We start from the raw sequence: 22,921 nt of genomic DNA, 5'->3' as shown, positions 1-22,921 counted from the left end.
TGGCACTGCCTAGCAAATGAGTCCAGAAATGTTTGCGATGCTGAAACTATAGGATGAGATTATATGGAAATTTAATGAAATCATTAGTCACAATAACCTTTTTTTTTTCATTTTATTTTTTGGGACTAGGTCTCATGCAGCCCAGGTTGGCCTCAAACTGGCTATAAGCTAAGGATGACTTCCAACTCCACATCGCCCTGCCTTCTCCTCCCAAATGCTAGGATTACAGGCATGCACCATCACACCCAACACCATCACTACTTCTGAAAGAAAAGAGGGAGATGGAAACAGAACGACCACAATTCCTATTAGGAGAAGCAAGATGCATTTGTAGGCTAAGTGGATGAACCCTTGGAGTGGAGGTGAGACTGTGCATAGGCTTAGGAAGCCAAGGAGGTTACTCAATTATGAATGAGAACAGAGGGATTTGCTGTTACTTTAGAGAGGAGAGGGAAGAACAGAAGAAAGCCCACAAGGCCGGATCCTGCAGGGGAGCAGACCATGAGGAGAAACCTCAGGGAACAAAACCACAGTGGGTGCAGAAACCAGGGACGGGATTCAGCTCACATCGGAATACCGGACAAGTGGTTTCAACAGCATCCTGCAAGGAGCCAAGGCATCACGTGTCCCGTCCCACGTGAGTAACCACTCCACCGCTTGCTTTCACCTATCCATGCGGCTCACCGGGGCATGAAGACTCCATCCAGTTAAGCTGCAGGAAAGGAAGCAACCGAGCCTTCCTTCACTGACTGGCTCATCCATCACTGTAGTCAGTGTCCACCGAGGCATGCGGAGAAACCTCGCTGGGCACGATGAAGATAGTCCAGGGTCTGAGTTTCCTAAAACAGTTTCTAGGGCAATATTCACCATACGGAGAGCTGGGGCCTCAGGAGGTCTGCAGGAGCAGCTCCTCTGTCTCACTCCTTTCTAGGGTGATCCGACATTGGCTAATCACCACTCTTAGTTTTCACACCACAATCCACAGCAAATCGCAACACAGCAGAAACTCATGGCTAGCCTGGGAAACCACAACTAAGATGCTGTTTGTCTTAACCGGGAGGCAGTACTGTTTGGCGAAGGCATCCGAGACAGAACCCCAGGGGCAAGGCTCTCGTCCCACACTCGCTCCACTTGGCTTTGTGACAGTCACTTCTACTCTCAGGGTTTTCTTTTCCTCATTCATGAAATGAGGGCCTGGATCAGACGACCCTAAGGTGTCATCCTGCTCTAGGGTATGTTTTGTTCTAAAGCTTTATAGTAAAAAAAAAAAAAAAAGTAGATACCTAAAAGTAATTCAGATACCAGACTAAAGGTTCTGAGATCTTAAAAAAAAATGGCACATTATAATATTATAAAATCTCCATTTATCTCATTTAGTACCTTTCAATTTGAACTGTTTAACTGAAATGGAATCTGAGTTCTCCAGATTTTTCTTCTACAAGTTTCTCCTGGCATGCAAGTCTTACCAGTGGCTTTAACTTTAACATTGCCCTTTCCACCCTGTGCCCTTACACGGTCTCCAGTTTGTATTCTTTACCCAGCAGACCCCCATCATTGGTTTCCCAGTTGGCTGTCATCCAAGCTCCTTACACCAAGCACGAGGCCCTGGGACTCTGGAGACAGATTAAAGCGGAGTCTTCTCCACTGGCCCTTTCACTGGAGATGTACCCACTGCATGGTCCAAACGAGTCATCCCGCTTGAAAAGCTTAGACATTCACCTTCTAATCAACTAACACTTACACTCCTTTTCCCATCATAGAAAGCTTCTCATGGGGGCAAGAGAGGGTCAAGAGATAAGAGCACTTGCTGCCCTTTCAGAGGGTCCAAGTTCAGTTCCCGGAACTGGCATAACGGCTCACAATCAATGTAGCTCCAGTTCCAGGGGACCTGATGGCCTCTTATGACTTCTACAGGCTTCTGCATACATGTGGCACATATGTACTCATGTGGGCTCACACACAAGCACACAGAGTAAAAACAAAGAAATATATAGAGAAAACAAGCATGTAAGCAAGCAAGGTCACGCGTTTAACCCCAGCCAAACCAGATGGCTCCACTTCCATCCTGACGAAGCCCGGTCTACACAATCTGAGGCCTCCACCCAGAGAGCGACATTTCGCTCTGTGGCGTTCCTAGCAGCAGAAGGGAACACATTCCTCGCTGTACAATATGCTGAACACCTGCACTGTCTTTAGATGCTGCTTTTCTCACATAACTGAGTTCTCTGAGGACAGTGGACCATGTGCCAGACGCCTGTGTGCCCTCCCAGGGTCTGATACCACCTATCAGCGGGCTTATCAGCAGCTGCAGAGCTATGAATTTCAATGGAACAACTCTCCACATACCATTCACTGAGTTTCTCATCCTGGAATGAATGACAGAGTTGTCAGTAATGATTACACATAAGAACATAACGGTTCCTTCTACTTCAGTGACATTGATTCTAGAATAAAAAGGTGATGGGCTGAGGGTGTGGAGCCCAGTAGTAAAATATGCAAAGCCCTGGGTTCAACAGCCAGCATTACTAAGTAACAGCAAAACAAAAATAACACACACACACACACACACACACACACACCTCATACAAGGTTAAACTTGGAAATGAAACAGAAAATGTATTTAATTTTAAGATAATGAAATAAAAAAAGCTTTATTTGACAATGAAGTCTGTGTGACACAGCACCAGCAAAGAGGGACTTGATAGAAAAGCGCCAGAAACCTCTAAATAAGGTGTGGAACAAAAGGCAGCACTGTGGGAGGAATCACTCTTGGCAGGTTAGCCCTCCCAGATGGATGTTCCCTGCGTCCTTAATTAGCATTCTATGTGCAGACAGCAACTCTATCAATGAGAATTATTGGCATATAAACCAACTCCCGCTTCAGAACTGTGAGATGGTACAAGGTGCGGTGCTGTTCCTTAGCAATGGAAGCCCAGTCTTTCCTCTACGAAAGGGAAGGAGCTCCATCGGTGTATTTGCATCCCATACCCGCTCTGCTTCTAATTCTCAGTGAAGTCTTTCTATCTGGGAAGCATGGGAGAACATATCACTGTACCATAGCTGGTTCTCGTGGGCAGCCTTTCTGGAGTTGGCTTCCAGGCTCTTCCGAGGGAAGATGCCCTAGGTAAGCACACCAGGGTCTATATAATGTACCTGTTGTCTTCCCTAAGGTCATTTTCCAAGGCTTGGGTCTCCCGCGTCAGCTTCCGAGATCGTGCATGGTCTCTCCAGGCTCGCAGGACCTTCAGTTGAAGCTTCCAGTCAGACAGGGTCCCAGCTTTCCCCAGCTTTATCCTATGATCCAGAATCAGCTTGTGCCAGGCAGAGAAATACCGTTTTTGACACTGAAGTGGAAACATTTGGAAAACCACCACCAATCAGCTTTTGTGTTTCAAATATGCAACATCGACAGCCCTGTCCTCAGATTTTCCCATCACACTTCTTTGAACAAATCTGTTACCTGTGATTCGGATGGAACGGAACAAGGCTCAGCTCTTTCATGCTTATAGGAATGATAAATATCTAAGCAGGCATCAGACGCACCCAAAGCTTCATGACTTAAACTAAAATACTTAATTCTCATGCCAAGGCACTGGTCCTGTGGTAAACTGGGATAGCAGGTCATATCTTAGATATGAACTAGAGGCCTTGAGGAGCTTGACAGAGCTGACTCCAACATGACCTGCCCCGCTAGGATGTCTTGGAGCTTCAAACACTAAGACAGCCTTTAGTTCAATCCTGTCTCGAGCGCCACTCACAACCTTCATGAGTTCTCAGTGGAATAGATTGGGACCTGTGTTCCTTGAAAACATGACAGCTAAAAGTGACAGGCCTAGCTGGGCTACCCCTAATCATGTGATTGGGGTTTTGAGAAGGCCTAGAGATGCCCAGGCCACCACGTACCTATGAAGCCAATAGCAAATTATGCCCTAACAAAGTCCCCAGGGCATACTTTACTTGTGATCCAGGTCTAAGGAGAAAATCACTGCACTCAGTCCTTGTCTATATACTCTATCTTCATAAAAACATTCTGTTCTTTCTAGATCAGTCTCCTGCCACCTCTCAGTCTCAGCATGAACCACACGGTGTCCTTCTCTGTCCACTTCAGCACTTACTTCCCAGAGACAGTTCTATGGCTAACTCTAGGCGCTCCTCCCATTGTATTCCAAGCAAACTTTGTATTCTTCCGCCAAGGCGCTCACTGCACGTTACCAGAATCTCAAGTCTACTGATTCCCACGAGACGGTGGCATTCCCGGGAGGGGAACAGTACCCTTTTCTGGGAATGTCAAACCTGACAGAGAGCTAAGTGTGAGATCAAACAGAAAACAACATCATAGGATGTGGCTTTTATGAGAAGGATGGATTTCAAAGACTTTAGCCTAATTCACTACTTCCTTATTTGTAAAAATACTTAAGGGATACTATTTCAGCATTTACTAAACACCTGCCACTGTGTTTCAGTTTGGGAACTCTAAACAAAGTTGTTGAAGAAACAATCTCCACTTTTGGAAGGTTACAGGGAAACAGGAAACAGAAATAAAAGCCAGGGGCCAGTGAGATGCCTCAGCTGGCGAAGGCATTTGTTCCGCAAGCCTGACAACCTGAGTCTTCTAGAACCCCCAAAGGAGGGAACTGACTTCATGAAATTGTTCACAGCGATAGTTTGTTCTCTGTCGCTGTGATAAACGCCAAGACTGAGCAGCTTGGGGGAAGGAAGGGCTTATTTGGTTTACGAGTTATAGTCCATCACTGAGGGAAGCCAGGGCAGGAACTTGACGCAGGATCCTGGAGGTAGGAACTGAAGCAGAGAACACGGAGGGATGCTGCCCAGTGGCTTCCATCCATGTTCCCACTCAGCTGCCTTTCTTATACCGCCCAGGCACACTTACCTAGGGATGGTACCACCCATAGTAGGGTGGGCCCTCCTACATCTGTCAGCAATCAAGAAAATGTCTCACAGACATGCCCACCGGCCATCTGATGGAGGCAATTCTTCAGCTGTGTCAGACTGACAACAAAACTAACCAGACTTTTACGTGTATGCCCACCTAAATACATCATGTACACACACAATAATAAAAAGTCTAAAGGACCAATAAAAATATAAAGAAACATATGCTAGACTTCTTGGAAATATGCTACTTGGCCAGAACCATTTTTTCTATATAGGATATAGTTACATTCCCATTTAGATAAACACATAGTATTATAATATTTCATCAAGAGAAACCACAAACAACCTAAACAAAGCCCTTATTCCCTTTTCTATCACTTCAAATGAGGGCGCATTTTGTAGAATCTCAACTCAAATACACTGGGGAGGCACAAGATGAGGAAAAAGAGGGAAAGGGAGAGACTTGCTGGATACAAGCTTTGCCTTCACCTGTGATGGGGTACACTAAGCTGCCCGGATGGATGCAGGTTGCTTTTCTTTTTCCCATTGTTATTTCCTCCTCTATCTTACAGAATACAGCATCTTAAAATGCCTTTTAAAATTTACTCAATTTTTCTCTGTGTGAGTGTTTTGCCTGCATGTATGTATGTGCATGACAAGGGTGTCTGGTGTCCACGGAGCTCAGAAGTAGAAAATGGATTCCCTGGAACAGGAATTAAGGGTCATGGCGAGCCATCATGTGGATACTGGGAACAAACGTGGGTCCTCTGAGAGTACAAGTTCTACGTGTGAGGATGTTTTGCCTGCATGTCTGTACCACTTGAATACCTGGTGTCCTTGGAGGCCAGAAGGGGGTATTGGGTCTCCTGGAACTGGAGTTACAGATGGTTGTGCGTCACCACGTGGGTGCTACAGTCTAACCTGGGTCCTGTGGAAGAGCAGTCAGTGCTCTTAACTGCTGACCATCTCTCCAGCTCATGTCCTTGCATGTTTTATCTCTCTTATCATAAAGTTCACAGTAACTTCTGTGTACCATTACACTTTAACTGTTCGTTTGCTCATTTATTTATGGATTCTATGCACATAAGCAAATGATATACAACTAGGCTATACTGGTAGTCCTTTATTGTTCTACACATACTATTTATTAATTCTTAGATCATGATAAAATCAAAATTGTAAGTATTCTTATGAGTCACCTCATCAAATTAAAACTTTAAGTAGACTAATGCTGGATGATTAAATTCATAAAGTAAAGCATTAGTGTTAATTCCAAGGCCCAAACTCAAACATTCTGGCATCCTGGTGACTCTAATCTATTAGGTAATTAGTCTATCCTAACAGTGGAAGGCACATTTTCTGCTCTGAATTGAAAGCAAACAGCACATAGCTTACCACAGCACAACAGCGTTTGTTAGAAACTTACTTGAATTTAGGAGAGCAAAGCTGGAGTTATAAACTCTACAGTCAGTATGCTCCTTTAAAGTCCCAGGGTTAAGACCCTGGGAGCAAAGGGCGGGTTTTAAGGGTCTGGAGTGGGCCCCATTATGCAGAAGTTAACAATGCCCGGTGACAGACTCCTGGAACACTGCTTTATTGAAATAAATTTGCTACTAGGTTTTTTTTTTCCCTGCTTGCTCAAAAGCAATCTCATTAAAATTTAGATTAAAAATAAAGAACGAATCGAGGATAGCTGTTTAGTTATTCTTGATTCATAGCAAACACTATTTAGGTAAGCACAAGTCTGACGAACCTGAGTGAAGAAACCCCTGGTGAAAGGCGTACACTCCCGTACTCTCATCTGACTTGAAGGACAAGTGGCACGCTCCCACAGACAGTCTGATGTTAGTCACTTTTCTTATTGCTGTGACAATATTCTTGGCCAAAGCAATTTAAGAGAGGGTTTACTTGGGTCCTGGGTCGGAGGGTACCTCTATCATGGCAGGGAAAGGACGACAGCTACAGTGGTCAAGCCATAGGTGCAGTTTGGGGCATCCAGCCACATTGTGCCCACAGTCAGGAGGCAGGGAGGAATGAATGCTGTCTAAGCTGGCTTTCTCCTTTTGAATTGCATGGGACAATCCATGCATGGTTCATCCCTCTCCCTTAAACCTCAGCGTGCACTTCCACCAAGGTGTGTCTCCTAGGTGATTCTAAATCCAGGCAAGGTGACAATGAAGATTAAAGGTCACCCTCTGTAGCCCCCCAGGAAATTGCCTGTTTCTCCTGATCAGTTCACAGTCTAGAACAGTGGTTCTCAAGCTTCCTAATTCTCTGACCCTTCAATACAGATCCTCATGTTGTGAGCCCCAACCATAAAATTATTTTTATAATAGTAACTGTAATTTTGCCACTGTTATGGATTGTAATGTGAATATCTGCTATGCCACCTCAAAGGGGCTGTGACCCACAGGTTGAGAACCGATGATCAGCACTGCCATGTGCTCTAGTCCTTTGCTCTTTGTAACCAGAGCTATTTAAAGGCACATTCAAGTTGGAAGAGGAGTGCATTCTGTTCAAGCCAGGAGAATTCAAACTTAACTAGCCATGTAACCAACGTGGCCCCTCTTTATCTCCTTCTTACTGCACTCGTTTCTGTATCTGACTTTTCCTGCCGATGGATTCCAAATATAATCACACATTCTCCCCTAGCTTCCACCATCTCTATCCAGCTGCAGTGATAGGCTTGGTATGGTAACTGAACAGGGAAAAATCACTGTGGGGATGAGTTGTACCTAAGTGTGCATCTGTAATGATTTTTCAAATACAATGCTGTGTTGTGAGAGGAAGTTTTAAAGCGCAATGCTGTCTTCCCTTTAAAATCTTCCACAAGACAGCATTTGGTTTCTAAGGACTCCACTCAAGAGAAGAAATGACAGCCCACCCTGCTAAATCTATTACCTGCACTGCAGATGCCCTCGCTCTGTTGGCAAGAAAAGCTCTTCCCTGAAGTGTAATCACACTGCTGTCACTGCGGATGATTGACACTAGGTGGAACAGCAATTTGCTATCTAATCTTCATTGTAATTCTAACCCTGTCACCAGAGATGCTTGTTCTGATTAATGAAGTGGGTAACTCATCAAAATTCTTCAGCTATTCCCCTTTTGTCAGAAAGCTCGGTGATAATTGCATCAAAATTCTCTGTCATGGAAAAATAAACAATGAATTGTAAAGAGGACGAAAATGTCAACAAGTTTACAATTTATTGTCGCTGAATGGAACTAACTGTGTTGCGGCCACTCATCTAGGGGCCTTGGCTGAGGTCGAATGTCAGGAAGAAGGCTGCCCACCCATGCATGCCCTAGGGACTCCTTTCTGCTTCCACTGTGAAAGGAACAGACATTCCACGCCGCAATTGGAAGAAATCTTCCAGGCTTTCTTTTCCTTCAGGGATGACTGCTTGTAAGAAAAAGGCACACGGGAGGCACAAAGAACCTGGGGCTTGGAAAAGGATCTTTACCACAGCGAGGTCAGTCTGCAGTGGGCGGGACAGCCTTGATTCCTTGGATGGAAAAGATATGCCGAGGACCTACTCCTGACTCATCAAACCCACCCTTCAGAGAAGAGCAAGCCGTCAGGTGCCATGGAAAACTCCAGAGGCCTAAAGTCGGAACACCTCTAACAGGAGACATTTCTATATTCAATTTCATTCTTCTCTTAAACTTATTTCCAGAAATTTAACAAGCATATCCACAAGCACAATGGAAGAATAAACCTTCACTCGGCTTTACAACTTATCAACACTTTTGCCAATCAAGGGCTCTGTTTGTCTTCCTGCACCTTTTCTCCCACCTGCAGAATTTAAACATAAATGCCAGACATCAGACAGCGGAGCATTTTACCCATAAATGTGTCAGAATGTATAGGTGACATAGGGATGTTTGATAAATTCTTCATGCTGTTAAGAAGTCCAGTCAACAATACTGTACTTATTGAGCTGTTATTCTGTTTTGTTCCAGAAGAAATACTTTCAGGAAACAATTGGTTAGTCTTACACGATGTAGCTCACAGCCTGAGCACCACAGGACAGGGCTCCTTTCCAGCCGAGCTTGGACCGCATCTTTAGGAGAGACCGGTCGCCCCCCTCATGGCCTTCTCTTTTCCTTTGGGATGCTCTCATCCCCCACCAGCCCCTTCCTTCTGCTTCATGTCCTCCAGACCTGGCGCTCACACGTAAACGATGCTAAGAACACATCTTATCTCAGAGTACATCAGGCAGATGCTTGTGTCAGCTCCAGGCTGGCCCAACAATAAGACGAGCGATGTCATTGTCCTCACCCACAGGAGATTTTTTATAAATATTCACCAGAAATGCCTAGTGTTTAAAAAAATTATTTCACTCTGTAAATTTTTAGAGACTGGCTTGGACTTATGGCATAGGCTTTCTCTTTAATTTTTTCGGTATTTTTTATTAAAAAAATTTACTTTTCATTTTTCATACCAACCCCAGTTCTACCTCCCTCTACTTCTCCCACACCCTCCCCTTTTCTATCCCCCATTCACTCCTCAGAGGAGATAAGGCCTTCCTTGGGGAGTCAACAAGGTCTGGGATACTAACTTGAGGCAGGACCAAGCTCCTCCCCCTGTATCAAGACTGAGCAAGGGATCACAGCATAGAGAATGGGTTCCAAAAAGCCAGTTCATGCACCTGGGATAGGTTCTGGTAAGACTGCCAGGGCCCCCCCTCAACAGATCAGGCCACATGACTGTCACCCACATTCAGAGGGTCTAGTTCAGTCCCATGCAGGTTCACCAGCTGTCGATCCATAGTCTGTGAGCTCCCACTAGCTCAGGTCAGCTGTCTCTGTGGTTTTCCCATCATGCTCTTGATCTCCTTGCTCATATGATCCCTCCTCCCTCTGTTCAACTGAACTCCAGGAGCTCAGCCCAGTGCTCAGCTGTGGATCACTGCATCTGCTTCCATCAGTTACTGGATATAGGTTCTAATTAATATATTTTTTTTCAAAAAATAAAACACGCAACAACAAAACCAAACATATTGAAGAACAGGTGTTGCTAGAGTACCTGCCGAGACTGCATGAAGCCTTGGTTCAAGATCTAGCCCTGGGAACAAACATTGCTGAAGAACAGGAACCTCTGGGCCTATAGCACTTCTAAGAGCCAAACACTGGCTCTATGCTCCAGTCCCCTCATGAGCATGGGCAGTTGGGTTGCTTTTGGGGTGAGATGAAGAAAAATGACAACAAGAAAGAAAACTCCGCATTGAAACTGATAAAATTTTAGTGGGAATTTTTTTGTAAAGTTCACTATATAAAAGTAATGTATACATGTCTCAAACACCTTAGAAAATGTATCCCACACAGTGCCTTTGGCAGTAAGCCTGGGGGCAGGGTTTCACCAGTCTCCACATGCTTCATGTACGCTTTGGCATCTCTCTTTCTCTACAGCTGATCTGCAAAGAGGCCCCCTCCCACCCCGGCACTGCAGAGGCCCCTCCCCCGGCACTGCAGAGGCCCCTCCCCCGGCACTGCAGAGGCCCCTCCCCCGGCACTGCAGAGGCCCCTCCCCCGGCACTGCAGAGGCCCCTCCCCCGGCACTGCAGAGGCCCCTCCCCCGGCACTGCAGAGGCCCCTCCCCTGGCACTGCAGAGGACAGCGGCTGTTTCTGGGCAGGTTTTGTGCTCTGTGGGCATTCTGAGAAGAGTAAGATGTTTGGAAAGGAACCTTGCTGCACAAATGAGGTACAACTTAACTACAGTTTCCAGCATCCTGCCAGGAAAAAAAATGCAGGGTCCTCCCACCCCCACATTACCATGTCTTCTTGGTCTAGTTTAGGGGGGATTTTTGGAAGGCTCTACACCACAGGCATAATATTAACGATTCCTGTGGGTCATTACTATTTTACCCTCTAGCAGAAAAACCTAACCAAACATGCATATCAAAACCTTCTCCCCAGAGAACGCAGATTTAGGCTAAAATCACCCCATGTTCCATTGTTCTCTGCCACCTTCCCAAGCAGAAGGGATCACAAAGTTGCTAATCATATTAAACAAAAATGTATTTCAGAATAGAGAATTAAGAAGGCACTTTCCAAACAGTGTTAAGAATTTCATAGTTAATCCCATGTTGTTTCTGCTAATTAGCTATGACACATGAATTGCTGAATCTCCCTAAGAGATTTTGCTGCCAGATCAAAGAGAAAATAGGATTGAGTCTACTGGAAAGTCGCTGTCCAAAAACAAGTTCCTGATAGAATGAGGGGGAAGCTGAGAAGACTGGGAGGAATGGTGTATGAAGGCCATCGTACCTGAATGTGTGCACTCAGAAGGGGGGCCAGAGTCTCGCACAAGTCTATCAGTTTTCTGGCCCACCAGCACCAGGACAGCCAAGGCAAGTGGGCTGCTTTGGGTCTGAGCCCAGCTTGGGTTACAGAGCGAGCTGCCAGTCAGCAAAACACACACACACATACACACGAATAACTAACTAAATAAATGGCTTAGATGAAATGTTAAGAATTTAGAGGTACAACTAAAATCTAGAATCAAAGCATAAACAATGATGGAGACCAAAACCAGAGAGACTCCTAGAAAGAGATTCCTTAAAGTCTTCTCAATAATATTTTTTCTTAAAAAAAACTTATTTAAATTTACTTTATGTGCATTGGTGTGAGGGTCTCAGATCCCCTGGAACTGGAGTTAACGAACAGTTGTGAGCTGTCATATGGGTGCTGTGAATTGAACCCAGATCCTCTGGAAGAGCAGCCAGTGTTCTTAATAGCTAAATCATCTCTGTAACTCCCTGATAATATTCTATATGAATATTTCTATCAGGTCTCTGTTGTGAAATATGCTGAGTACACAGGCTGTTATCTTGCCCTGATGCGAGTCAAAGGAAATTTCCTCTTGTTCATCTCGTGACTGGTGAAGGCAGCTTTGGGCTCCTTTAAACCAGACCTATCCTGGAATGTAACAAAAAGCTATCCTATTTCCAGCCACATCTATGTAAAAGTATGAGGTGTCAGGATGGTAGGCTGTGTTTACTGTGTTTCAGAACACACTGCAGAAATACCAAGTTAGAAGTTCAAGACCCATGTCATCATGAATAATGCAGCCACACTGAGGGGAAGAGAAAAACTTAATGTTGGAAAAAAAAGTATTGTGACTGAAAACTGTAAGGCTAAAAGTAAAAAATACACAAATATTGTATTGTAGTTAGATTTGCTCCTATAATTGTTTAGGAGACAGTTTACACAGTCTAGGTTGGCCTCTAACGTAGTACATATCAGAAAATGGCCGTGACTTCCTGATTCTCCTACCCTGCCTTCCCAGTGCTGAGAACATATGTGTGCCCCATAACACCTAGCTCTTGGATTAGCAATGCTCAAACTACATTATAGCAAGGTAGGACTGAACAACAAGTCAATAGACCATATATAATGAGCCAGCTTTCATACTGTCAGGGGAAAGTGTACAATGTGGGGAAGGGGCCTGGGCCACACTGAAAATATCTTTATGAATTCTCAATAATCAATACAATTTAGACAGCCCAGATGTAAATTACAAATAAGGGAAGGAGGAGGAATAACATGATTCTCATCTTCCTGTTGTACTGGTACTGGATTATGTATTTAACATGTACACAGACAGACATAAAGAGAAAGGATGAGCGTGCACGGTTACTAGCCATAGATACATTTCCTACTTCTATATGCTAAGAAGGGGCATAAATACCCTCCCCAAGTGCACAGCAAGGGTGGCTTATAAAGACTATTCTCTCATGAAAAGGAACCAGGGTTCAATGTACAAGTGTTGCTTTCAGCACTAGGGCAGAAAACTTTATGGTAAGCCTGGAGCAGCTTGTGTTGCTATTAAAACTGCCTGAGAACGGACAGCGTGTGCGGAAAGGACAGAGACGGGACTTGAAGTTATCTGAAAGGCCAAAGGTCGCTACTGTAACTACAAAATAAACAATAGCACAACCAAGAAAACAAACATTGCTGAGCTCACACTGCATAACATCAGTAAATGCACACACCATCTATGTGGGTGATGTTCTAACAGGGTCTCTCTCAGGGGAAACAACTTTCTAACTGACCACTAGATTTGTGCAACACCAGAACAGTCTGGTGGCAGGGATTCAAACTATATAGGTAATTTTTGTAACTTTTCTATAACCAAAATCAGCCTTCAATACAGAACCTTAAACAATAATGTATCAGAAAAAAAAAATCTGTGGCAAAACAAGGACCATTCATTCAAATGTCGTCACTCTTACCTTCTAAATACACTGACACATCCTTTTTATTTTTTTTATTTTTTTAAAATATTTATTTATTTATTTATTTATTATGTATACAATATTCTGTCTGTGTGTATGCCTGAATGCCAGAAGAGGGCACCAGACCTCATTACAGATGGTTGTGAGCCACCATGTGGTTGCTGGGAATTGAACTCAGGACCTTTGGAAGAGCAGGCAGTGCTCTTAACCGCTGAGCCATCTCTCCAGCCCCCTGACACATCCTTTTTAAACAAAGCAATCAGATTTAGGTGGGCCATTAGTTTCGTGGTTAACTCTCTAGTTCCATCTGAAACATTTATTATATCTACAATACATAGGATTTTTTTTTTTTTGAGACAAGGTTTCTCTGTGTAATAGCCCTAGCTCATTCTGTAGACCAAGTTTCTTGAACTCATAGAGATCTACCTGCCTCTGCCTCCCAAGTAATCCACCCGCCTCTGCCTCCCAAGTAATCCACCCGCCTCTGCCTCCCAAGTGCTGGGGTTAAAGGCATGTGCCACCGGCACTTGCCAGGATTTTTTTTTAACCATAGAATAGAATCCATTGTAAATTTTAAATTAAGTTTTTAAAAAACACTTATCTTATGATGGCATGCCTTCCTTGTGCCATCTCAAGATGCCCCTGAATATCAGTTCTTTTCCTATATTCTTTCATTATTTTATGGTATGAGTATATATTTATACAACACTTACATACCTGTGCCTGTGGAGGCCAGAAGAGGGTGTGGGATCCCCTGGAACTGGAGTTACAGACAATTGTGGGCCACCATGTGTGTACTGAGAACTGAAGCTGGGTCCTCTGGTAGGGCAGTCCATGCTTTTAAACACTGGGCCATCTCTCCAGACCTCTTTTCCTGTGTTGTGTGTGTGTGTAGCCCTGGCTGTCCAAAATTCAATATGTACACAAGGCTGGCTTTACACTCAGGGATGCCCCTGCTTCCCAAGTGCTGGGACAGACATGAGGCACTGTGCTTAGCCCATTTCCAACGTTTTCTTAGCAATCTTTACTGTTGTCCTAGAAGCATACACTAATCACACCTATCTCTTGAAGGACGCAGAACCTAGGAGTCCCTGTCAGTCTCTCTCACATGTTAGTCTTAACTCTCAATATTTCCTTCTAGTTCTGAAATTAAAACTTTGATTAAATTTTAAATATTGGAATAATGATAACTTCCTTCCCATCAATCAAGGATGTCACCATAAAATATGTTCATCTTTTAATAACTCATGTTGACTACCTTTTTCCTTTTATCTTAGTTATCCATATCACAAATTCTTTTATTGATTTTAAGGGCCTTTATTAAGTCTGTTCCTACATTTGTCAAGTTCCCTCAGCATCTTCCTACTCTCTTTTCCCTTGTTAAATCTACTCATTTATGTATTCAGTCTATTAACTTTCATGAATTTTAGCAATGCCTGGAGCCCTAATGTAGGTGTTGTGGGGGCTAGAAAACATACATATTTATCTTTTCTCATCCAACCATCTCATTTACAAATCTGCCAAGTAATTCATTTTATATGAAATGTTATAATCCCTAATTCCTATTTTGATCAATTGCCCTCCATTGGAAGAGCTGCTTAAATAACCTGAGGAGCTGTCACGGTTTGAATCTGAGGCCCCAGAGGCTCATATTCTGCTGGCGCTATTTTGGGAGGTTCTGGAAATTTTGGAAGTGGGGCCCTAGATGGAGAAATAAGTCAGTAGGGCAAGATATTGAGGGCACAATTCTAGCCGTTTTCAGGTTGGCTGTTTCCTGTCTTCTGTGACATACATAGCTGTCCTCTACCAAAAGTTCCTGCTTCCAGTGTTCTACTGTAATGCCTGGGATCACGGATGGAACCCTCTGAAACCATCGCCTAAAGCGAAGCTTTTCTTCTTCTCATCATTTTTCCGTCAGGCATTTTGGTCACATGATTCTAAAGTAACTGATATAGAACATACTATTTGTCAATATAAAGTTAGTTATAGGTGCAAAGGACATAGGCCTCATTAAGTTGAACTAAGTAACCTTCCTTGAATAGATTATTCAACCATCTACTTACTACACTAGCTCTTTGGAAATAAAAATAAAAATTTACAAGCTCTGAAAATCATTAGTTTTTGTTTCAATAAAATTCTTCTAAAGAAAGTAAAACAAAGGAAAAATAAAAAGTAGATCGGTCATTAGTGAGAGAAGGGACACAAGTTGTCATCACGTTTGGATTTCAGATACTAAAGGGCAAGTGACAGGGTTGGTCTTGTGACATTTGCATAACGCAGACATAAATGTCCTAAGACTGTCAAAGCAGAAACCCGCTGCTCAGAAAGAGCCAAAGGGCAGTAGTTAAAAGCTATCCCAGCACTCGGGAGGCAGAGGCAGGCGGGTCTCTGTGAGCTCGAGGCCAGCCTGGTCTACAAAGTGAGTCCCAGGACAGCCAGGCTGTTACACAGAGAAACCCAGTCTCAAAATCAAGAAAGGAAAAAAAAAAAGCTATTCCAAAGATGTTATTCAGAAGGAATCCTAAGCATCGCTCTCAGCTTTCTGGGATGTCACCCAACACCTCTACAGCTTGGAAGAACATCTCACAATAGGGACCTGATACACTGACCTGTGGGCCAGGTCAGCAGGCAGAAGGGAACAAATGGTGGGGCTGGTTTAGGTATTTAAGATAAATCTCAAGGACTTTGTCTGTCTGTCTGTCTGTCTGTCTCTGTCTCTGTCTCTCTCCCTCCCTCCCTTCCTCTCCCTCTCTTTCTGTGTGTATCTATCTGTCTGTCTGTCTGTCTGTCTATCTATCTATCTATCTATCTATCTATCTATCTTGAGATATCATCTCACCATGGAGCTCCAACTATACTTGAATTCACTATGTAGCCTAAGCTGGCCTAGAACGTGTAGTGATCCTTCTGCCTCAGCCTCACAAGAGATGTGATGACAGGCATGACTCACCATACCCAGCAGACTTCACTCCATCTCTGAGGGAGCGTCCTGTTGTTCATGCTCCAGGCCACTGAAGGAGAGGCGCTGTAAGTCTCACCTGGAGATTTTCTTTGAAAGTCCGGATAAGAATCTCTCTCATCTTTCTTTTTCTTTCTTTTGTAACTTCTTCTTCACCCAGATGAACGGAAGCACTTTCCACCAATTTTTCTTCTGGATCCCGCTGAGAATCTTCTTGTCTTTTTTTTTCTCTATTAGTAATAATTTTTAAAATAGTTATTACAGTTAATAATGAGTAATTATAGCCTACTGTACTGGAATGAATGCATACTGAATATTCCAGAGTAAGGTGACTCAAAAAAAATCTTAGTTTGTTATTTTGTAATATATAAACAAAATAAACTTATTAAGTACTTTGACAAACAGCCTAGTAGATGCTTTAATGAGGCATTTCTATTGACATTACTACTTATCTATACAATGATGAGTTTGTCAATACCTATAAAGTACTCTATAATGTAGATAGTAGTTTCCTTCTTCCTTATAAAAAACTTAGAAAGAGAGAGAGAGAGAGAGAGAGAGACAGAGACAGAGACAGAGACAGATGGAGGTGGGGAGTCAGAAAACAACTTTGTGGGAGCTGGTTCTCTTCCACTGTGTTTTGAGGCACAGTCTCTCTTGTTTCTGCCACTGCACTTCCTATTTAGGGTATCTGTCCTGTCTTTGCTACCCATCTTGTTGTAGGAGTGCTAGGATTAGAAATATCAAGAATGAGTCTTTTCTATCAAATACTATCAAATTTTTGTTTAGAACAGGAATTAAAATCTTTTTATACCCCAACCCACTTTGTAAGACTTTTATACAAATGTTTTATCCTCCCTAGCCAGTAAAACCTTTGTTTACAAAAAGACCCACCGGTAGAAACTTGCTGGCCTAAAGCAGTGACCCTTCCTCCTGTGAGCAGCAGCTCCTCTCCCTTTCCTCTCTTTAGACTAGCCAGTTAAATACAATTGTGAGGCTGGACCCTGGTCAATGGGGGAAAAGACACAGCCACTACCTGAGTTAGAATAAAATCCAAATGTGCTTCCTGTTCAGTGTGTCCACTTTTCCAAGCAGACAAACCCTCTTTCTTGACTAAAATTAAAGAGTCTTGCCCAGACACTTGCCCAGTTGGGGTGGTGGTCTCTTTCTATGGGATCCAGAACAACTTATAACAGCACTGGGGTCTTTAGTTGGTTCTGGGGATTGAACTCAAGTTGTCAGACTTGTGAAATGTACTTTTCCCCCAGAACCATCTCCCCCAGCCCCATCTCTTCTTATTAGAGGGCTAAATCGATCCTTAAGTAAAAAAGGAATGAGATTCCTATGATAGGCTTTTCCACGTTTCCTAGGCAGAAACATTAATAGAATCAACATTACTAAGGAGAGAACAGACTCTAGAGACTCTTCCGGCCTCCATCCTCTTTCTTCCCACAGGTCATTCTCCTTCACCTACCAACTCAAGTGTGCTTGGAGACTTGCCTTTTTTTTTTTCCTGAGACTGTCTGAGACTGTCCTGTAGCCCAGGATGTCCTTGAACTCCTGATCCTCCTGCCTCCAAATGGGGAGTGGCAGGCGTGTGCCATTACTTTTATGCAGAACTGAGGATCAAATCAGGGCTTTGTGCATGTTGGGTAGGCATTCTACCAACTGAGCTACCCCCAGCTCCCAATATTATCTTTTTATTGGAGTCAATTACAGATTATACACATAAAGCATGCACCATTAATGATGTGGAGCAAATGGTGAGGAATCCCAGGACAGCTAGGAAAACTCAGGTAATCACTGAGACTTTCAGGAACTTTACAGTTGTAGAAATTCAAGTTGAGCAGAATTCAGAATCCAGCCACTGTGTCATTCATTTTCATGTATCACATAGGGGCACATAATATTATGTCTTATTTCTGACACCAGTCTGTTTCACTGATTATCTAGTGTAAGTCTATTGTCTTGTTACCTTCACAATTATTTTTATTTACGTATCTGTGCGAGTGTATGCCACATGTGTGCAGGTGCCCCCAAAGGCCTCATGGAGGCACCAGCCCCTCTGAAGCTGGACTCGTAGTGGCTATAAAGTACTCTAATGTGGGTACTGGGAACTGAACTCCAGTCTTCCGGAAGGCCAAGAAGTACACTTTCCTGCTGAGCCATCTCTTTATCGCCAGAGCTATTGTTTGTTCCTTTTGTAATTAATAAATCGTTAAAGGACATATTTTATGCAGTAAAGAAGATTCAGGATAACTTACAAATAAGAAAAAAGAAAAACACCTATCAACAATAAAATCTTACTGAATCTTCCAAAAATACCAGCTCTGTAATACACAGTTCTAGGATTTGGGGTGGAGTGGCAGATCGCAAAGGCAAGGCCTTTGGTGAGACTGCAAATACCACAAGTCAATAAATAAACACACAATAGGGTTCTCGAGCAGGGGTCTGAGTTTGAAAATAACATCAGGATGTGTATCTGCCATGAAAATAGCGTCTGCTCAACTGTGACAATTGGAGGGGTAGAAGAGCCATTCACATTTCCACCCAGAAATAAACAAGAACATGTCAATCCAGCTTCACTGTACAATCATTTTCTAATAATTTTGAAGCATTTGTTTATAACTATAAATAATGCTTCTTTAGTTATTACAGTATAAAAATCTTCACATTTCAGGTCAATTCTTAAGGCAGTTTCTCTAGAGCTGGAAGTCCCAGGTCAAAGGGAAATACCACTTGATGACTCTTGTTATTTATTGCCAAATTGTTATCTGGAAAGCTCAAATCAGTCCATCCACCTAGGAGCAGAGTAGGTTGTCTGTGTCACTACAACCACGGGCAGGACTTAGCTCTGACAGGAACTGACTGGCCAGTGAACAGTGCCGAGTGCCCACTGTGAACGGGACAGAGGATCCCGCTACCATCAGATGGGGCTTGTTTTCCTATTTATTTTAGGTCAGCCTGTTTTTCCAAGGCTCGGGAGCAATCTGAAGAGCAGGGTTGACCTCAGTGAGAGCTCACTAAAACACCCGTGATTGCTTTCTGCAGAGAGCAGCGTTTGGAGGAGGCCTGAGTCCGGCACTTGAGGGGGTGGAGCACAGGTCCAGTGCTGAGCTGTTTGAAACTGGGCAGAATGAGAGCAATCAAGAATCGGGGTGGGGGGGGGGGAGGCTGTGCAGGCTGATGGGAGGGGACGGATTACCTAATAGGTCTCTCTGGCTCGGTCTGAGGAGTCAGACACTTGAGTCACGCTGCTGGAAGGTTTCTGCAGTTCGTGCATCAGTGCTATTTCTCAGAATAAATACGTCAGTTACTTCACCTGTGAAGCCCATTTTCTGCATGCGGATGGATAACATACTACCTCCTGTGAGGGCTATTGTCGTTTTCTTTTTATGTCAGATAGTCTTCTTCTTTATCAGTAAGCCAATGACTTGCTATATGATCATTAGAAAATAAGACCCTGGCGCAATTCACAGTAGCACAGGGGGCAATTACTAACCACACAAAAGGAATAAGGAAATATGTTTCACCTTTAAAATCTTATGCAACCAGAGAAGAACAAACCAATTACAGAGATGCCTATTAAGCATGAAAAAAAATTCCCAGTACAGAGAAGAGTGTGGTAAACTGGCCCATAGCTGGTGATACCACAAGTACAACTAACTTTCAAAATAATTTGGCAATGTTTCAAGAGATTTATACCATTTAACCCACTAATTACACTCATGAGAATTTGTCCTAAAAAATATAATTCAAGTCAGGCAGTCATGGTACAAACCTTTAATCCCAGCACTTGGGAGGCAGAGGCAGGTGAATCAGCATGAGTTAAAGGCCAGCCTGGTCTATACAACAAGTTCCAGGACAGCCAAGGCTAGATAGAGAAACCATGCTTTGGAAAAAAAAAAATATATATATATATACATATATATTATATATTATGTATTAAATATTATATATGTAACTCAACGGAATGACAATGTTCTAGGAATAAAGATGTTCATTATATTATTATATTGGCAAAATTTTTAAATGATTTATTTTGTTTTTAATAATGTGTATGTGTATGAGTCTGTGTGTGGATTTTTGAATGAGTGCAGGGCTTGTGGAGGCCAGAAGAGGGCATCAGATTCCCTGGTGCTAATGTCAACAGGTGGCTGTGAGTTCTAGAAGGCAAACTCAGGTCTTCCAGAAAAACATTAAGTGCTCTTAACTAATGAGCCATCTCTCAAGCCCCGTTGGTAAACAGTTTAGATAGCCAAAGTGCTTAGCAGTATAGGACAAGGCATAGGACATCATATGTTATAGTACAGCAATACAAGGGGATAGTACATACATTCAGGACTCCAGGCCTGTTTGGTGCAGCAAAATAACAAATTAAATGTACTTGATGATTGTAATTAAATATGTAAGGAGATCATAACCAGGAGAAAACATGGAGAAATGAAAGGGATTTGTTACGATGGTGGAACAGGAGGTGTTTTCCTCTGTTGTGTGCAGTGTTTGCAATGTGAGGACATTTTTAACACTTGAGAGCACTTCTGATACAGTTGCTTAGATAGACATGCTCCACAATGCTCATCACACTGGCTTACGCTCTCCACGCGTCCTCCACCGTGCGCCTTCTCTCCAATATTTCCCTGCGCAGTTTTACCATCTCTCTCTGGACCCCTTCCTTCTCTTTCTTGGCCAGCAGAGCCTTCCTTCTCTTCTCTTCCTGCACTAGACACTGAGCCTCCAGGAAGGCTGCTTTCTTCACGGCATTTTCCCTTCTCCGCGCCTCCAGCTGCTTCTCGCGCCTTAAGCGGTTTTCTTTTACCTTACAAAAAGCACAAGCAGAATGGACAGGTAAACACTTAGGACATATTTTGAAGTTCAGAATACAACCAGTTTGAAACAGTCTCACCCAGGACCCCATTGTTTATTGAAAAATAAGGTAGTTTATTTGCGTCCTGGGTGAAATCCAATACAAAGTTCTACAAACAGTTGGATGAAGAGGACTCTCAGCATCTGGGCTGACCTGTGTGATGGAAAAGCTGAGCGCAATGGAGGGGTCAGAGCCCAGGCTTTGGATTCTTAGTTAGAAATGATGTCCCATTTTCAAGTTTGTCCGTGAATATATATAATTACTTCTCCCCCAGACTCTGTACTTTCACAGTCTTTTAGGAAAGAACAGTGATACGTTATGGCAGCTACACTCTGCAGGACAGAACAGTAATCCTCTGCCTTACAGAGCACTTCAAGGCTCTCCTCATTCTGTCTTTATTTAAGTATGTCATGTTTGGAAGCCAAAAGCAAGACCTTTGTGGATAATTCTAAACAAGCACGTTCATCCTTTTCAACACTAATTCTTCAGCTCCTGGCTCCCCTCTTAACTTTACCCCTTCTCACCCTCTAGTGTTGCTGAAACTTATAGGCAATAGGCATAATGTCTTACTGAACCTTCTCTCCTCCCTTCTGTCAAACCAGGATCCTACTTCGCCCTATTTTTCCAACATTCCCATACTTTAATGATTTAAAACAGTGAATTTTCAAAATGTGTAATCAGAACTCTGGTTATGTAAAAAGACAACCCACACATCTATAGGTAATAGTGCCAATTCAGTCTCAGTCCTGGTCATATGGTAAAGACAGGGTCATTCTGAGTTTCCAAAACTCCTTAGCAAGGCATGGAGATCGCCTTTTCCTCTATTACCTACTATTCCTTTGGGAGGAAGGAAAGTTCCCATATGCCTTTCCAATTCAAAACAGCTGAACTAGATTTAATTCAGATCTGTCCTCCTTTTCAAATTATAATCACAAAATGAGTGAATTTTAGTTGTCTAGAAAAGAATTATCCTTATAATATCCAGCAGAATATTCATGATAATATATTAATGTCACCATTCAAAGACCAAATTGGAGCAAATGCAATCTACATATTTATAATCAGAGTGCCACGTTCACACTAATAAAGTTTAGTTCAGTATTCAACTGGTCAAAATCAATTACTCTAATTTTGGTTATTTCTTAAATAAATTGTTTCCTACTCTCAGTTTATGAGAATTATTTTTCTTCTGAAGTTCTTATATTTTATTTTTATTCTTCCTTACCAAACCACAGATGGCACCCTTTTCATAATAAAGCCTAAGTCTTTATTTAAGCTTATTAAATGTGTTACACAAAGACTGCTTCCTGTTATCCATTTTAATTTTGTTTTCCCTCCCACCTGCTTCTGTCTCATCTCCATGGTAAGACGAGGGTCCTTCTGCCGCCTCTTGCCTTGGTTTTCCTCCCTTCCAAGCTCTTCCACCATCTCAGAATCCACCACCTCTTTATGGAGCAGATGCTCTATAAATTTCTGAGTAGTGGCGCTCTCCTCTTCTTCCTCCAAATAGCCACATAAGTCTGGGAGTAAAAAACAGCAAAAGGGGAATTAAAAAATGATATTCGTATTTACATAAAAATTCCAAAAAATACAAAGTTGTACTGACAAGTAGGAACTAGCAATGCCAGTTGGATGAGTGTGGCCCTCAGCACTCTCCTTCAGATAAAAGGGCAAAGCTCTATTCATCAGGAAATGCCTTCAGCCAAGTCCCTAAGAACCTCTTCACAGTCAGATCTAAAACCTAAACAACCTCAAAACTCTCCTGCTTAAAATCAGCCCTCAATTGACCCCAGGATATAGCTCAGTGGTATATCTCTTACCTTAGCGTGTGCTAGCTTTTAGGCCTGGTTTTGACTAGCTACGGTAGAATGGTTACACTGTGGGTACAGGTTATGGTGTGTACTTACTAAACTTTTAAAGAAATTATCAAACTGCCATCCAAAGTGGAATGCAATTCTACA

General features: G+C 42.9%; 1 protein-coding gene across 1 annotated transcript in view; it reads right to left on the bottom strand.

The window, feature by feature from the left end:
* The window catches only part of Ccdc191 (coiled-coil domain containing 191), a 69,009-nt gene that overhangs the window by 30,213 nt on the left and 15,875 nt on the right, over nt 1–22,921 (bottom strand). Inside the window, exons 5-8 of the mRNA XM_048422595.3 lie at nt 22,302–22,480; nt 20,689–20,912; nt 16,173–16,323; nt 3,154–3,344 (exon numbers count right to left, since the gene is read on the bottom strand). Of these exons, the coding sequence (XP_048278552.3) occupies nt 3,154–3,344; nt 16,173–16,323; nt 20,689–20,912; nt 22,302–22,480 (745 nt within the window). The remainder of the gene's footprint in view (nt 1–3,153; nt 3,345–16,172; nt 16,324–20,688; nt 20,913–22,301; nt 22,481–22,921) is intronic.

Source organism: Myodes glareolus, chromosome 2 (genome assembly GCF_982192425.1).
Source record: "Myodes glareolus chromosome 2, mMyoGla1.1, whole genome shotgun sequence".
Taxonomy (NCBI): domain Eukaryota; kingdom Metazoa; phylum Chordata; class Mammalia; order Rodentia; family Cricetidae; genus Myodes; species Myodes glareolus.
The sequence above is the reverse complement of the archived record's forward strand: the minus strand, read 5'-3'. Positions and strand labels throughout refer to the sequence as shown.